General features: G+C 51.6%; 1 protein-coding gene across 27 annotated transcripts; it reads left to right on the forward strand.

Annotated features, from left to right (window-relative positions):
- CYB561A3 (cytochrome b561 family member A3) lies at nt 1–13623 on the forward strand. Of its 27 annotated transcripts, none has more exons than XM_065528104.2 (8): nt 1–123; nt 2085–2185; nt 5020–5115; nt 6136–6334; nt 8912–9120; nt 9763–9917; nt 11426–11582; nt 12137–13623. In XM_065528104.2, exons 2-8 carry the CDS (start codon nt 2183–2185, stop codon nt 12158–12160), a joined length of 843 nt encoding a protein of 280 aa, XP_065384176.1. In that variant the 5' UTR covers nt 1–123; nt 2085–2182; the 3' UTR covers nt 12161–13623. The 27 variants fall into 27 exon arrangements, 22 of the variants coding, with proteins under 22 accessions (XP_065384176.1, XP_065384175.1, XP_073869617.1 ...); XM_065528103.2 differs by having other exon boundaries at nt 12787–13623; XM_074013516.1 differs by lacking the exon at nt 2085–2185 and adding an exon at nt 2550–2740.
- Nucleotides 13624–14028: the final 405 nt, after the last annotated feature.

The following is a 14028-nucleotide window of genomic DNA, read 5'->3' on the forward strand; positions in this document are numbered from 1 at the left end:
GTAGGCGTTCGGGGCAGTGTCTTCTGCATCTCCTAAGAACCTCGGGAGCTGCAGCTCCGGCGCCTGGTAGCGAGAGGCGGGTTCCGGAGATCCCGGCCCCACTTCGTCCCACTGTGGTTAGGGGTGAGAAAGATCCCCGGCTGGGAGTTCAGGGACCTGGGTTCGAATGCTGGCTCCGCTGCTATCTCGCTTCGCACTGTCGCCACCCCCTTGCTCGGCCTCAATTTTCTCTTTTAGAAAGTAGGCACCTTTCTCCGCGCTCTTCCTTCCAACGTGGTGGTTATAAAAGCACAAAAGCTCTTCAGAGGGCGCAGAAAGCAGCTTGAGCTCCTCGCCCCAATTTTCACCCATTGTTAGCTGGCACGAGCACCCAGCAGAGGAGTCAGGGATCACCCCTCGGGCCCCTGGAACGGTTCTTTGGTCACCTGAGCCGGACCTGGGCACAGGCTGAAGTCCGGGTGTGTAATTATTCCAGTGCTAAGGGGTAACTTGTTCACCTACCTCCTTGGCTGGAATATTGAGCCCCTCACTCCTGATGTTCCGCCTTTAACAGAAGCTACTTTTGAGAATAAGGAATCCTCAGAGCTGAGAGGGAGTGGACCCGAATTCCTGTACCAGCCCTGCCACTTACCTTGGCAAAGTCATTTTCTCGTTTTGGGCCCCAGTGTCACAGTGTTTTGATTTGTAAGATGAGGGTTTAGGACTTATATCCTAAGTCTGGTCCTCAAGATTCTTGAAGTACCCCAGTCCATCGGGGAAGGAGAGCAGCAAACTGATTCTCTACCCCTTCATTTATTTGTGGTTCTAAATTATAAAAGTAACACTGCAAGAGTTTGGAGTAGAGCCTTTTTCTTTCTTTTTTTCTGAGACGGAATCTCACTCTGTCGCCCAGGCTGGAATGCGGTGGCATGATCTCAGCTCACTGCAACCTCCGCCTCCCGGGTTCAAGCGATTCCCCTGCCTCAGCCTCCTAAATAGCTGGAATTACAGGCGCCCGCTACCGCGCCCGGCTAATTTTTGTATTTTTAATAGAGACGGGGTTTCCCCGTGTTGGCCAGGCTGGTCTTGAACTCCTGACCTTATGTGATCCGCCCGCCTGGGCCTCCCAAAGTGCTGGGATTACAGGCGTGAGCCACCGCACCCAGCCTGAGTAGATCCTTTTTCAAAGACTAAGGGCTGGATGGGAACTAACATTTCTTTTTTTTTCTTTTCTTTTTTTTTTTTTTTGAGACAGAGTCTGGCTCTGTTGCCCAGGCTGGAGTGCAGTGGCTCAATCTCGGCTCACTGCAAGCTCCGTCTCCCAGGTTCACACCGTTCTCCTGCCTCAGCCTCCCAAGTATGTGGAACTACTGGCACCCGCCACCATGTCAGGCTAATTTTTTGTATTTTTTTTTTTTTTTTTTTTTTTTTTTTTTTTTTTTGAGACGGAGTCTCGCTCTGCCGCCCAGGCTGGAGTGCAGTGGCCGGATCTCAGCTCACTGCAAGCTCCGCCCCCCGGGTTCCCGCCATTCTCCTGCCTCAGCCTCCCCAGTAGCTGGGACTACAGGCGCCCGCCACCTCGCCCGGCTAGTTTTTTTTTTGTATTTTTTAGTAGAGACGGGGTTTCACCATGTTAGCCAGGATGGTCTCGATCTCCCGACCTCGTGATCCGCCCGTCTCGGCCTCCCAAAGTGCTGGGATTACAGGCTTGAGCCACCGCGCCCGGCCCATTTTTTGTATTTTTAGTAGAGACGGGTTTCACCGTGTCAGCCAGGATGGTCTCGATCTCCTGACCTCGTGATCTGCCCGCCTCAGCCTCCCAAAGTGCTGGGATTACAGGCGTGGAGCCACTGCGCCCAGCCGGGAACTACCTTTTCTTACCCCTGGACCTGACCTGTTTTAGCTCAGCCGGGAGAATCCTTTTTCACAAGAAATTAATAATATTTTGTGACGTGAAAATTATGTGAAACTCAGACTTCAGAGTCCATAAATAAATATTACTGGAACACAGCCGTGGTGCTCATTTGTTAAGATGTTTATGTGGCTGCTCTTGCATGGGCAGAGTTGATGACATAGTTGTGACAGAGACCATGTGCTCTACAAAGCCTAGAATATTTACTACCTGGACCTTTACAGAAGAGCTTGCTGACTGCTGCCTTAGAATGGGGCTCTGCAAAGTGAGGGCACAACAGGAGGCCGAACCATGGTGAGCACACCCTGGGATCACAGCCCAGCCTGCCCTCTTAGAACAAATGAGAGGATATTTTCAAGCATTTGCGTTGCAATTTTCACTGGTTTCCTTTGTTTTTGAGACAGGCTAGCTCTGTCGCCCAGGCTAGAGTGCAGTGGTGTAATCTCAGCTCACTTCAGCCTTCCCCTGGGCTCAAGCCATCCTCCCACCTCAGCCTCCTGAGTAGCTGAGACTACAGGCACATGCCACCACACCCAGCTATTTTTTTTTTTTTTTTTTTTTTTTTTTTTTTTTGTGGAGATGAGGGCTCACTGTTGCTCAGGCTGGTCTGGAACTTCTGGGTATTTATTTATAGACAGATTCTACCTCTGTTGCACAGGCTGCAGTGCAGTGGCGTGATCTTGGCTCACTACAACCTCTGCCTCCTGGGTTCAAGCAATTCTCGTGCCTCAGCTTCCTGAGTACCTTGGATTACAGGCTCATGCCACTGTGCCTGGCTAATTTTTGTATTTTTAGTAGCGACGGGGTTTCATCATGTTGGCCAGGCTGGTCTCCAACTCCTGACTTCAGGTAATCTACCTGCCTTGGGCCTCCCAAAGTGCTGGGATTGCAGGCATGAATCACTGCTGGTCCTTCACTGCATTCTTCCTTTTCTCCTGTTTTGCTCTATTTCAGGAAGTAGGAGGGCTTATCTGTGTATTGTGAGCAGGGCAATATAACTCTGCAGCTCTCTGTCAGGAAAGTGTGCCCAGGGTCTATTCTAAGTCTGTCACAGAGCAGTAAACCAGGACCTCTTCTAGGGTATGGCTTCAGATCCTTTTGGACTACATTTATTTTTTACTTTTACAAAGAAAAAAAAAAAACAGTTGTGGAAGTCGATACTGTCAGATGAGTGAGCCTGCTGATCAAGATCTCTTATATTTCATTGAGGGATGGAGAGGGTTTTAGGTGAACATCTGGTGACCTGAAACGTCCTCTGCCCTTGGAGGAATTGAGGAGGCAGTTCTAAGGCTGGGTAGTAAATCTCTGAGTTAAGTAGTTGAGTCACAAAGCTTCTAGGAGCTGGTGGCATGATTTGCTCCTGCCAGCTTCATGGAAGCTTTTCCCCCCCCGTCCTTGGACCTTCTTTTCTTTTTTTTGAGACAGTCTCGCTCTGTCCCCCAGGCTGGAGAGCAGTGGCATGATCTCGACTCACTGCAACCTCCACCTCCAGGGTTCAAGCAATTCTCCTGCCTCAGCCTCCCTAGTAGCTGGACTTATAGGTGAGTGCCACCACACCCAGCACATTTTTGCATTTTTAATAGAGACATGGTTTCACCATGTTGGCCAGGCTGGTGTTGAACTCCTGACCTCAGGTGATCCGCCCACGTCAGCCTCCCGAAGTGCTGGGTTTACAGGCTTGAGCCACCGTGCGTGGCTGGACCTTCCTTTCTCAGAGATTACTGCCAAGTTGGGTCACCTTGTGAAAGTGCAGCATTTTCACCTAAGTAGGTGGACCCCTAGCATGGGGAGAGCTGGTATGGCATGACTGAGGGCCACTGAGAGGCCTGGGCAGGCACAAGGAACATGAGTTGCATGTTTTTGTTAGTAGTTAGGATGAAGTGCGTGACAGCATGACTAAGAATTCTATTTTTTTTTTTAGACAGAGTCTTGCTCGGTCGCCACGCTGGAGTGCAGTGGCGTGATCGCGGCTCACTGCAACCTCCGCCTCCTGGGTTCAAGCAATTTTCCTGCCTTTGCCTCCCGAGTAGCTGAGACTATAGGCATGCGCCACCATGCCCAGCTAATTTTTTAGTTTTAGTAGAGATGGGTGTCGGGGTTCACCACGTTGGCCAGGATGGTCTTGATCTCTTGACCTCATGATCTGCCCACCTCGGCCTCCCAAAGTGCTAGGATTACAGGCGTGAGCCACTGCACCCAGCCTATTTATTTATTTATTTATTGAGATGAAGTTTCGCTCTTGTTGCTCAGGCTGGAGTGCAATGGGCACACTCTCAGCTCATTGCAACCTCTGCCTACCTAGGTCAAGCAATTCTCCTGCCTCAGCCTCCCGAGTAGCTGGGATTACAGGTGCCCACGACCACACCCAACTAATTTTGTATTTTTAGTAGAGATGGGGTTTCACCATGTTGATCAGTCCGGTCTCGAACTCCTGACCTCAGGTCATCCACCTGCCTCAGCCTTCCAAAGTGCAGGATTACAGGCGTAAGCCATTGCGCCTAGCCAAGAATTCTAATACTTGACTTCTACAATGTGCTACATTCATTTTCTCACTTGATCTGCCAACCTGTGGTCAAGGAAGCGCGTGGGCCTTGAAGCTAAACATACAGGATTTGGAACTCCCCACCCACTCACTGGGTCCTCATACTAATTACTTCTCTCTCTCAGCCTTAGTTTCCTCATGGGTAATATGCCTCCCAGGGTTAAGAGGAATATGGGATCTTGTGTGTAAGGCTCTGGCGCTCATAGCTGGTGTTCGTTATTCTTATTGTTCAAGTATTCTTTTTTTTTTTTTTTTTTTTTTTTTTTTTGAGACGGAGTCTCGCTCTGTCACCCAGGCTGGAGTGCAGTGGCCGGATCTCAGCTCACTGCAAGCTCCGCCTCCCGGGTTTACGCCATTCTCCGGCCTCAGCCTCCCGAGTAGCTGGGACTACAGGCGCCCGCCACCTCGCCCGGCTAGTTTTTTGTATTTCTTAATAGAGACGGGGTTTCACCGTGTTAGCCAGGATGGTCTCGATCTCCTGACCTCGTGATCCGCCCGTCTCGGCCTCCCAAAGTGCTGGGATTACAGGCTTGAGCCACCGCGCCTGGCCAGTTCAAGTATTCTTATTGCCACGTCTTTCTTGCAGGTGAGTCCTGCAAATGTTAAGCGATTTGCTCAAGGTGCCCATTTCGCAGGTATTGGAGCCCAGGCCAGTTCTCTGAGCCTATCATTAGGGCTAAAAGTGAGCAGTCAAGTGTTTTACCTCCATGGGGGCTATTGGCTATTTCTTCTCTCTATTGGCTGGTTCTGAGTGAGGGGCCTCAATGCAGGAAGCCACATTGTTGCCTTCTTGGCGTGAGTCCATGGGACAGGGTGACTACCTTGATGCCTGGGCCCAGGCTGCCTACGTATTAGCTGAAAGCAGGGCCAGTCCTGCGGCTTTGCCCACTTGTCTAGGGTTTAAGAGCAACTGCTCAGGGCTTTAAGCATTTGCCATGCCTGAAACCAGAGTTGGTTTCTGGGTTTATCAAGGACTTGCGGAAATCTCAAAATAAATCTCTTGCTTTCTGGACCATGAGTTGTTGCTTCCTCTTTTCTTCTCTGGACTTTCCCCAGAGGAAGAGAAAGCAGAAGTCTCAGGGCTGGAGACAGCTGAGGGGCATCAGCTGGTTCAAGGTGTGGAGTGTGGGCAGTGGAGTGAAGGCCTGGTTACCTCTCCAGTGAAGATTAGCCCCGTAGCACTCACTCTCTGGGGAAGAACTTCTCTGACTTCTTCCTGTCTAGTGTAATAGTGGGGTGTTTGCTCTTTTCAGATTGTAAGTTTCGCCTTCTTATGTTAGAACCCAAGGCCTGGGCATTTGCGTGATTTAGCCTGGATTTTGATTCCTGTCCCTTTTTTCCTGGGGGGTGTGGGGTGGTAATTCTTTACCTTCTGGTCCTGTGAGGGGAGAGCAATCCCAGGACTCTGGGCCTTGGGGCTTGGCATCTGGCCTTCACCACGGCCAGCCACAGCCTTGAGCTTGCTGCTCTGTCTGGGCACTGCCAGGTGCTGGGGTGGGGCCTCAGTCATTGTGACTGAAGATCAGGCCCACCCAGACATTGAGGCCTCGGGGGTGGGGGGGTGGTGCGCAGGCTGATGCAGGGGAACTGAAGCAAAAAGATTCCGTCCCACAGGTCAAGAGCGAAATCAGTGTTATGTCCTTTAGCCAGAGAACTGGGTGCACCTGAGCCAGTGGAGACTTGTGACTTCTCCTTCTTCCAGGAGTGCATGATCAGAATGGCGTCGGGATGGTTCTACCTGTCCTGCCTGCTGCTGGGGTCCCTGGGCTCCATGTGCATCCTCTTCACTATCTACTGGATGCAGTACTGGCGTGGTGGCTTTGCCTGGAATGGCAGTATCTACATGTTCAACTGGCACCCAGTGCTTATGGTTGCTGGCATGGTGGTATTCTACGGAGGTGGTGAGTAAGAGGTCAGGAAGGGAGGCGGGGTAGGGCCCAGACTGGATAAAGCTGCACTTTCCCTCTCCAAGGCTGGCCCTTGTTAATGTTGGATTTGGGGCTATGTGGGTAGGGTGGGTTGGGCTGTCTCTGGGCCCAGCTGTCATTTGGGGGAGGAAGGGGTTAAGACTGGGGGCATCTCAGAAGGGTGGCTTCACAGATACTCTAGGGTAGGAGTTGGCAAACTTTCTGTAGAGGGTCAGATAAATATTTCAGTTTTGCAAGACATAGAATCTGTGTTGCAGGTACTCAGCTCTGCCACTGTATTGTGAGAGCAGCCATAGACAACAGATAAACACTAGTGTGGCTCACGTGTTCCAATAAAGCTTTATTTGCAAACATAGGTAGCGAGCTGGATTTGGCCTTTGAGCTGTAGTGTTGGTTTTTTGGTTTTTTTTTTTTTTTTTTTTTTTTTTTGAGACGGAGTCTCGCTGTGTCGCCCAGGCTGGAGTGCAATGGCCGGATCTCAGCTCACTGCAAGCTCTGCCTCCCGGGTTTTTACGCCATTCTCCTGCCTCAGCCTCCCGAGTAGCCGGGACTACAGGCGCCCGCCACCTCGCCCGGCTAGTTTTTTGTATTTTTTAGTAGAGACGGGGTTTCACCGTGTTAGCCAGGATGGTCTCGAACTCCTGACCTCGTGATCCGCCCGTCTCGGCCTCCCAAAGTGCTGGGATTACAGGCTTGAGCCACCGCGCCCGGCCTTTTTTTTGAGACGGAGTCTCGCTCTGTTGCCCAGGCTGGAGTGCAGTGGCATGATCTCGGCTCACTGCAAGCTCCACCTCCTGGGTTCACGCCATTCTCCTGCTTCAGCTTCCCGAGTAGCTGGGACTACAGGTGCCCGCCACAACGCCCGGCTAATTTTTGGTATTTTTAGTAGAGACAGAGTTTCACCATGTTTGCCAGGATGGTCTCGATCTCCTGACCTCGCGTGATCCGCCCACCTCAGCCTCCCAAAGTGCTGGAATTACAGGCGTGAGCCACCGCGCCCGGCCTGAGCTGTAGTTTTTAACCAGCTCTAGAGAACAGGAGATTGAAGCCTCTCATGGTTTAGTCAGGCCACTGAATGAGGGACTTGCTTGCTTTTCCGGGATCTTTTTTTTTTTTTTTCTTTTTTTTTCTTTTTTTGAGATGGAGTTTTGCTCTTGTCACCCAGGCTGGAGTGCAGTGGCATGATCTTGGCTCACTGCAACCTCTGCCTCCTGGGTTCAGGCTATTCTCCTGCCTCAGTCTCCCAAGTAGCTGAGATTACAGGTGCCTGCCATCATACCCAGCTGATTTTTGTATTTTTTAGTAGAGATGGGGTTTCACCATGTTGGTCAGGCTGGTCTCGAACTCCTGACCTCAGGTGATCCACCTGCCTCTGCCTCCCAAAGTGCTGGGATTACAGGCGTGAGCCACCGTGCCCAGCCTGGGATCCATCTTAGTAATCTTTGTCCCATGCTTTCAAATCTATGCTTTGGGGCCCCGACGAGCCTCATTTTCCCCACTTGCAAAATGGCAATACAATGCCATTGATCATAGCAGCCTATCATGTGCAGTTCACATGTATCATCCCATTTTGTTCTTACAAGTTTGTGAGGTGGGCTCTGTTATGTCCCTTTTACAGATGAGGAAATTGAGAGTTAGAAAGGAGAGGCCAAACAGCTAAGAGGCAGAGCCTGGATTTGGACCTATGTTGCCTGACCTTAGTACCTGTGTTTTTGACAGCCAGCCTCAGTTGTAACAATTCAGTTTGATGAAATAATGACTGTCACGATGCTTTTTAGCCTGGAAACCGCAAACAAGCTGAATTTATTATTGTAAAAATAGAATGAGAGGTCTAAGAAACCTGCTTCTCCCCTCCACTTTTTTTTTTTTTTTTTTTTGGGAGACAGGGTTTCCCTCTTTTTCAGGCTAGAGTGCAGTGGGATGATCATAGCTTGCTGCAGCGTTGAACTGTTGGGCTCAAGTGATCCTCCCACCTCAGCCCCTAAGTAGCTGAGAGTACAGGCATGTGCCACCACGCCCGGGTAATTTATTTTTATTTTTTTTTGTGGAGACAGGATCTTGCTATGTTGCCCAGGCTGGTCTTGAACTTCTCGCCTCCCAAGGTGCTGACATGAGCCACCGTGCCCAGCCCTCCTCCCTTTTTAATTTGAATCTATTTATTTTTTTCTCTCTGTGGCCCAGGCTAGATTGCAGTGGCATGATCATAGCTCACTGTAACCTCAAACTCCTGGTCTCAAGCAGTCCTCCCACCTTGGCTTCCCAAAAAGTGCTGGAATTATGGGCATGAGCCACGTTGCCCGACCCCTCCTCCCTTTTTAACTGGCCCTTCTCTCCTCCCTTCGTGGCTGACTGTTATCCCACAAATTATGGGAGGATAAAAGATGCCAAGGAGTTGATACCAGTGCCCTAGCATTTCCTGTTCCCTTGCTGGGAAACCGTGTAGGATCCTATCAGGGTTATTCCCTGATGTCTGGGTGAGCACGAGGGGAGAGGCTGAGCCCTGGGACTGCCCTCTCCTGGATGCTGAGCCCTAGGACTGCTCTCCTGCAGCGTCACTGGTGTACCGCCTGCCCCAGTCATGGGTGGGGCCCAAACTGCCCTGGAAACTCCTCCATGCAGCGCTGCACCTGATGGCCTTCATCCTCACTGTTGTGGGGCTGGTTGCTGTCTTTACGTTTCACAACCATGGAAAGATTGCCAACCTCTACTCCCTGCACAGCTGGCTGGGCATCACCGCTGTCTTCCTCTTCGCCTGCCAGGTGGGTTCTCTGCGCTCCTCCTCGAGGTTCCTAGAGCCATGAGCTCTGGTTGGGGGTTCACTTGCATGAGCACCAAATATTCCTTCTGCTCACTGCCTGGAGAGAGCCTTGGAGGTTGTATCCTGTAGAATTGACAGTTTCTTCAAGGGCTGTGGGAGGTCGGTGGCCTGAACTTACTCTGTTCCTTTTATCCCTCCCATTGCCTGTCTCTTGTCCCAGAGCCCTCTCTGCTAACGTTGTCATGGCACGTACCATGCGGACTCTAATCAGCCATCTGGCTTCCACTTTCCCCACTCCCACCTCTGTGAACCAAAAGAATTCTAGAAGTGCTTCCCATATTCTGATCTCAGGCCTGTGCAAGTGAGGAGTTTTATGAGCAAGGACTGGAAGGAAGCAGAGACAAACAAGGTGGTTAGGTTTGCTGGAAGTGGGATGGTAGCTAAGCATGTCATTTACTGTTCTTGTTGCTTGGGTAATAGGCCACATTGAGGAAGCTAGCATGGTGGTGGGCAATGCCTGGTGGGAGGGTCTGAGTTGTGAAAGAAGATCCAGGGAGTAGAGATGGGGAGGAGGCGCTGCTGGGGTGGGCTGTGCTTTGGTCACACACAGCACAGTTGGGTGCGTCCTCCCTTTTGTCCACAGTGGTGCCTGGGCTTTGCTGTCTTCCTCCTGCCCTGGGCGTCCATGTGGCTGCGCAGCCTCCTGAAACCCATCCACGTCTTTTTTGGAGCCGCCATCCTCTCTCTGTCCATCGCATCCGTCATTTCCGGCATTAATGAGAAGCTTTTCTTCAGTTTGTGAGTGCAGTGGGGTCCCCAACTCTAAGGTGAAGAGGAGGGAATAGGGTCTTCAAAAGATACACCCTGTGATCACAGGACTCACCCAAGGGAGGAGAGCTTTTGGGGTTGGGCCCATTCCTGATCTGAAAGGTAACAGAATTGATCTTTCTTTAGGTTGAAATTGGTAAGTCAGCAGATATTTATTGAGCATCAGTTTGATTTAGCACCTGCTTTGTGTCAGAAACTGTCCTAAGCAGCTTACATTTAATCCTGTCAACCACCCTACATCATTGGTATTGTTGTCATTGCTATTTTCTTTATTTTTGAGATGGAGTCTCGCTCTGTCGCCCAGGCTGGAGCGCAGTGGCACAATCTTGGCTCACTGCAACCTCCACCTGCCGGGTTCAAGCAATTCTCCTGCCTCAGCCTCCCAAGTAGCTGGGTCTACAAGAGCACGCCACCATGCCCGGCTAATTTTTTGTATTTTTAGTAGAGATGGGGTTTCACCATGCTGGGCAGGCTGGTCTCAAACTCCTGACCTCGTGATCCGCCTGCCTCAGCCTCCCAAAGTGCTGGGATTACAGGCGTGAGCCACCGTGCCTGTAATGCCATCATTGCCATTTTCAATTGGAACAGATTCTGCAATAGGACTGTTCAGGTAAAAAGGAAAAAAACAAAACAAATGAGGGAACAGAGGGGTTACGTAAACTTACCCAACGGCACACAGCCAGTAAGTGGCAGAGCTGAGGCTCGGGTTAGGCAGTCTGACTCTAGAGCTTGCATGCCTGACCACTACTGTCCATTTTTTTGAGGCAGTGGGGTGTAGTGAAAAGCAACTAGGACTTAAGGTCAGACTGTGGTTTCGATCTTGGCTGTGCCATTTACTAATTATGCATCTTTGGGCAAGTTAATTTCATTGCTTTGAGCTTCAGTTTCCTCATGGGTAAAAGGATTATTACAGCTGGGTGCAGTGGCATGCACCTGTAGTCCCAGCTACTAGTGAGGCTGAGGTGGAAGGAGTCCAGCCCGGGCAACGTAGGAAGACCCTCTCTCTCCTTTTATCCGCCCCCCCAAGAGATAGCATCTCACTCTGTTGCCTAGGTTGGAGAGCAATGGTGTCACCATAGCTTACTGCAGCATCAAACTTCTGCACTCAAGCGATCTTCCCAATTTAGCCTCCCAAGTAAGCTAGGACTACAGGCATGGACCACCTCACCCAGCTAAGCTTTATTTTTGTAGAGACAGGATCTCACTATGTTGCAATGTTGCACAGGCTAGTCTGGAACTCCGGGGGTAAAGCAATCCTCATGCCTTGGCCTCCCAAAGTGCTGGGATTACAAGAGTGAGCCACTGTGCCTGGCTCATTATACAAATATTTGCAGGGACTTAGAAAGGGTGTTAAAATTCTAGATCACATGTGGCCCCGGGAAGGTTTTCTCACCCTCTCTTAGTGACATCGAGTCTCCCACTAGACAAAAATAGGTGGAAAAATCTCTCGAGGGCTCACATTGTTTTGTCATCTTCAGGAAAAACACCACCAGGCCATACAACAGCCTGCCCAGTGAGGCGGTCTTTGCCAACAGCACCGGGATGCTGGTGGTGGCCTTCGGGCTGCTGGTGCTCTACATCCTTCTGGCTTCATCTTGGAAGCGCCCAGAGCCAGGGATCTTGACCGACAGACAGGTATGGGTTCCAGTCCCACATTCCAGGGTGAGACAGGGCCAGGTTTAGAGAAGGATCTCCCACAAAAGGCTGGGGCCTTAACAAGAAGACTAACCCTGTGGCACAGTGGGAAACCAAGTAACTTGAGGGTAGAGTTAGGGTGGCTGATGGGGAGCACTGGTTCCAAACCAGCGCATCCCAGCGAAATGCTGGGACTCCCCAGGGTCTGTCCATTGGGCGACAGAATTTCCCCCCAAATTACTGTGGTTCTGTGGGGTGAAGTGTGGCGTTATCTTCTTCCCCAAGGAAGGGCTTGACTATGACAAGGGTGTGTGATTTCTCCTTTACCAGCCTGGGGGCTAGTCTAGTGGGATGGGTACGTGGTGACCAGCTCAGTGCTCGGAGCAGGTCTTGATGGGGTGTGTACCAGGCTCAGGGACTTTGGGGCTTCCCTGAGGGATGTGGTGGCTTGGGTGGGGACCACCCTGCAGGTTGGGGGTCTCTCTGAATAGCTTGGGCCTGGTGTGACTCCTGCATCATGTCATTAACTCCTCGGCATCTGCCTGTCTTTCCAGCCCCTGCTGCATGATGGGGAGTGAAGCAGCAGGAAGGGGCTCCCAGGAGCTCCTGGTGGTGCAGCCTGTGTCCCCCAGAAGCTCTGCTCTTCCCAGGGCTCCCAGCTGGTTTCAGCAGGCAACTTTCTTCGAATGCTGGGCCCAAACTTCTCGCCTGGGTACTGGGCCTGCCTTCTCCAGCCGCTTGCTGCCTGTCTGCTTTTCTTGGTGGCTTTGGCTTCTGTTCTCCTTGGCATCAGCCTCTCAGGTCCTCCATTCACACGAGGTCCTCCTTGCTCTGGCCACTCTTGCTGCTCCTGTCTGAAGAAATCAGACTGATTTCCTCTTAAGACTCCTAGGGATGTGGTGAAGAGCTGGGACTCAAGTGCAGTCCACGATGTGAACCATGAGGGAGGTGAGGTGTCCGTCCGCTTCCCCCATGAAGGCGTGCGTTTCAGTTAGGCTGCCCCGCCACAGAGCAGGCTTCATCTGCTCTGCCGTCCAGCCCCGTCTGGATGTGAGGGGGGGTGGAGACATCATGGGGTGATTGCAGAAGCGGGGAGTGGCGGCCCACACAGCTTCTGCTGAGGAGCTGACTGTTCTGAGCCGTTGTTTCGTATTGCTGCTCTGTGTCTGCGTGTATTGTGACCGCGCGGCTCCACCTCTTCCAGCTGCTGCTACAGCCGAGGCCTGGATCCTGGCCTTTCCCTGTGACTTACATGCCTGTCACCGGCAGGCAGCCCTATGAATCCTGGTAACCTGCTCTCCCAAGAACAGAGCCTGTCCCCAGATGTCCCAGTAGCGACGAGTAACAGATGGCTGTAGACTTCCTTTACTTCCCCTTGCTGGATCAGGGCCTTCCTACCTCCTGCTGGGCCGATCTGGCCTTGCTCTCTTGGCAGGGCCCCAGCCCCTCTGATCACTGCAGCTCACCATGCAACTGATGCCAAAGTTGTGGTGTCCTGTGTGCAGCAGCCCTGGGAGCCACTGCCACCTTCAGAGGGGTTCCTTGCTGAGACCCACATTGCTTCACCTGCCCCCACCATGGCTGCTTGCCTAGCCCAACCCAGTGTTCTGTGCCATGCTAGAGCTTGAGCTATTGTTCTTCAGAGGAGGAAATACGGTGGGGAGGGGAAGGGTCTTGCTCCTCTCCTAAGTGTTGCTGCTGTGGCTTTTTTGCCTTCTCCAAAGACGCACTGCCAGGTCCCAAGCTCCAGACTGCTGTGCTTAGTAGGCAAGTGAGAAGCCTGGGGTTTGGAGCCCACCTACTCTCTAGCAGCATCAGCATCCTACTCCTGGCAACATCAGGCCAACTGTCCGCCCCAGCCTCACATTGCCAGATGTTGGCAGAAGGGCTAATATTGAACATCTTGATTGGCTGGAGCCTTCAAAGCCACTGGGATGTCCTCCAGGCACCTAGGTCCCGTGACCAGCTCCCTGTCGCCATAGGGGTAGGCATTTCACTGGTTTATGAAGCCCGAGTTTCATTAAATATGTTAAGAATCAAAGCTGTCTTTGTTCAGGCTGCTATAACAAAAATATAATAGCCTGGGTGGCTTAAACAACAAGCGTTTATTTCTCACAGTTCTGTAGGCTATAGACATCCAAGATTGAGGCACTGGCAAATGTGGTGTGTGGCAAGGGCCAGCTTCCTCAGAGACCGTCTTCTCACCATAACCTCACATGGTGGAAAGGGCATGAGAGCTCTCTGGGGCTCCACCCTCATAACCCAACCACCTCCCAAAGGCCCCATGTCCTAACACTACCATAGTAGGGGTGAGCCTTTCAACACAGGAATTTGCGGGGGGGACGTATTCATTCAGTCTCTAATAGCAGCCCTCTGATGAAATGATGCTGTGGTTAAATGAGTTCTGGGCCAATTTGTAAAAGCCTCAGGACAGGTCTGACCCTCA

The sequence above is a fragment of the Macaca fascicularis genome, chromosome 14 (genome assembly GCF_037993035.2).
Source record: "Macaca fascicularis isolate 582-1 chromosome 14, T2T-MFA8v1.1".
Taxonomy (NCBI): domain Eukaryota; kingdom Metazoa; phylum Chordata; class Mammalia; order Primates; family Cercopithecidae; genus Macaca; species Macaca fascicularis.